The sequence below is a fragment of the Equus asinus genome, chromosome X (assembly GCF_041296235.1).
Source record: "Equus asinus isolate D_3611 breed Donkey chromosome X, EquAss-T2T_v2, whole genome shotgun sequence".
Taxonomy (NCBI): domain Eukaryota; kingdom Metazoa; phylum Chordata; class Mammalia; order Perissodactyla; family Equidae; genus Equus; species Equus asinus.
Window position 1 is genome coordinate 457,397 of NC_091820.1, and position 2,604 is coordinate 460,000.

At 58.6% G+C, this 2,604-nt stretch overlaps 1 protein-coding gene across 3 annotated transcripts in view; it reads left to right on the forward strand.

Annotated features, from left to right (window-relative positions):
• The first annotated feature begins 1,268 nt into the window (after nt 1-1,268).
• CSF2RA (colony stimulating factor 2 receptor subunit alpha) overlaps nt 1,269-2,604 on the forward strand; it is a 14,554-nt gene continuing 13,218 nt past the window's right edge. Inside the window, exon 1 of one of the 3 annotated variants that reach the window (XM_044768256.2) lies at nt 1,269-1,472. In XM_044768256.2, the coding sequence (XP_044624191.2) occupies nt 1,319-1,472 (154 nt within the window). In that variant the 5' untranslated portion in view covers nt 1,269-1,318. The remainder of the gene's footprint in view (nt 1,473-2,604) is intronic. The other 2 variants (XM_070502092.1, XM_044768257.2) reach the window with 2 other exon arrangements.

The following is a 2,604-nucleotide window of genomic DNA, read 5'->3' on the forward strand; positions in this document are numbered from 1 at the left end:
CGCGGAAAGTTGAACTTGACCTTTAACGAAGGTTCGGGCTCGTGGTGGAAAAATTCCGCGCCCCACAGAGAGAGGGTAGAAGACGCAAGACGTGGGGCGTTGGGGTCAAGTCACAGACGGTCCCATCGCCAGCAGCCGAGCGGTCGACCCTGGACCCCCATTCTCCCCGCCCAACCCTCCGTGGTCGCCCCAGGCAGGCCCAGCAGGACCCTGGCCAGACACCCAAGGCCACAGTGGGTCTCCCTTACTCTCCTTGGCGGTGGCCACGCCTTGTCTACACTGAGAGTGAAGGTGAGCAGAGACAGTGAGACCCACCTGGGGCCCATTCTGAGCCGACGTGGGGGCGTCTGGTTGAGTCTTAGAGAAGACGGCCTCGTCTACACTGACGCTGAAGGTGTCCAGCTCCTTCAGGGTCAGAGAACCACAGAACTGTGTTGGGTGCACCCACCTTCCACGTTTGCTGTGATCGCACTTCCAACACGGATCTCCATTTCATGGACTCCTCGCCCTGTGGTTTGCAGGGTGCCCCGTGCCTTGTGTCTCGATCCATCTCCCCTGCGCTTGGCTTTTCCCCGTGTTTTCTAGAAGGCACCCTCAGCTGTGTGTGTCCGTGTCTACAGGGGTGCATGTGTTTCACACTCAAGCTATCCAACGGGACTCTTTTCTTTTTTCTTTTTTCTTTTTTTTGCTGAGGAAGATTGACCCTGAGCTAACAACTGTTGACAATCTTCCTGGGTTTTTTTTGCTGAGGAAGATTGACCCTGAGCTAACAACTGTTGACAATCTTCCTGGGTTTTTTTTGCTGAGGAAGATTGACCCTGAGCTAACAACTGTTGCCAATCTTCCTGTTTTTTTTTTTTTTTGCTGAGGAAGATTGACCCTGAGCTAACAACTGTTGCCAATCTTCCTCTTTTTTTTTTCTTTTTTGCTGAGGAAGATTGACCCCGAGCTAACAACTGTTGCCGATCTTCCTGTTTTTTTTTTTTCTCTCCGTAATGCCACAGGACATGGTTGTATATCCTACTTGGAGGTCCTACTGGGTGTTTTATGGGGGACACCACCTCAGCGTGGCCTCAAGAGGAGTGCCAGGTCCGCGCCCAGGATCCGAACCGGCCAGCCCGGGGCCACCTAAGCGGAGTGCACGACCTGCAGCGCTCAGCCGCGGGGCCGGCCCCGCCATGGGGCTCTTTTGGGAGGTGAGTCTGGAAGGCCAGGAGCTCGCCGACTGCAGACGGGTTTCCCAATTCTCCGCGATGAGCACACCCCACAGGAAGGGGGAGGGAATTAAGGAGAAAAAGGAAGGTTCCGGGTCGTCGAGATGTCTGTGCCGTGCAATCCTCGCGCTCACTCTGACGACGGGGGGCGGGGGGCGGGGGGCGGGGGACAGACGGGCCCAGAGACACCGGCCAGATGTCAGCGCGTCAGGAAACACAGCCCAGGAGAGCCGGCTGACGGACGCGGGCGCCCTCGGGGTAAGCCGATCCCCTTCCCTTCCTTCCGTGGTCTTCCCCGCGGTCCGTGCTGCTGGGGCTGGAGGCGAGGCCTCCGGGCGGGTGAGGACCCGAGGGTGGGCCATGCAAGCGACCGGAGGAAGGATGCTCCGTGCAAGACGGTCACTGGGGGCTGCCCTGAATCCAGCTCCGAATTCGCCCCGGGAATTACCCAGCATGCATCTGCAGCCGGCGGAGCTCCCCCCCCCCACCCCGGGGTGCCCGTGCATGTCGGAAACGGCAGCCAGCTTGCACCCCCGTCCCCAGGCGTGTGCACCTGGTCCCCCCAAACCCCGGAGGGAGGAGACGGGGGTCCCCGCCTCCTGGGGGCACGTCCTGCCACCCGTCGATCCATCTGAAAGTCGCTTGCAAACAAGTGTGGCCGGCCTGGCTGGGAGGTGTGTCATTGGGGCCTACCGGTGGTGTTCCATGCCCCCCCCCCCCAGGACGGGGATTTGAACCAGCAGCTGGGTGTCAGATGCCACCCAGACCCGCAGAGTCCGAGTCTGCGTGTCCGGGCGGCCACCCCAGGTGTTTGTTGAGCGCTTTCAGATGGGGCATCGCGGCCCAGCTGGGGGGAGCCGAGCGTTTTCCTGCCAGCCCTGTGCCTCTAGGAAGCTCACAGCTAGAAAAGCAGAAGGAAAACCTGGCGAGGGGTGAGCGCAGAAAGAAGAAGAGAAAGCGGGAGGCCCTGGGTCCCGGAGACCAAAATGTAGGCTGTGTGCCGTGGAGACGAAGCGGGTAGAACGGGCCGTTCCAAAAACAGGAGGCCGATTCGGGGGTGTCCAGGGGCCGGGAGACAGATTGGGGGGTGACCGCCGAACGGGGACGGAAATGGAAATGGGCTGGAGCCACACGGGCGAGATGGTCGCACAACCCGCCGAACGTGGTCAGTGTCGCTGAATTGTGCGCTGGAAGAGGGTCCCCTTGGGGCCCTGTGCATTTTGCCTCTATTTTAAAAAAAAAAATGAAGGCAAAAAAATGAATAAATAAATGAGAAAGAGCAATGAGATCTCCCTAGACGTCCCACATATAAAGTAGAGGAAGATGGGCATGGATGTGAGCTCAGGGCCAGTCTTCCTCAGCAAAAAAAAAAAAAAAAAAAAAAAAAAGA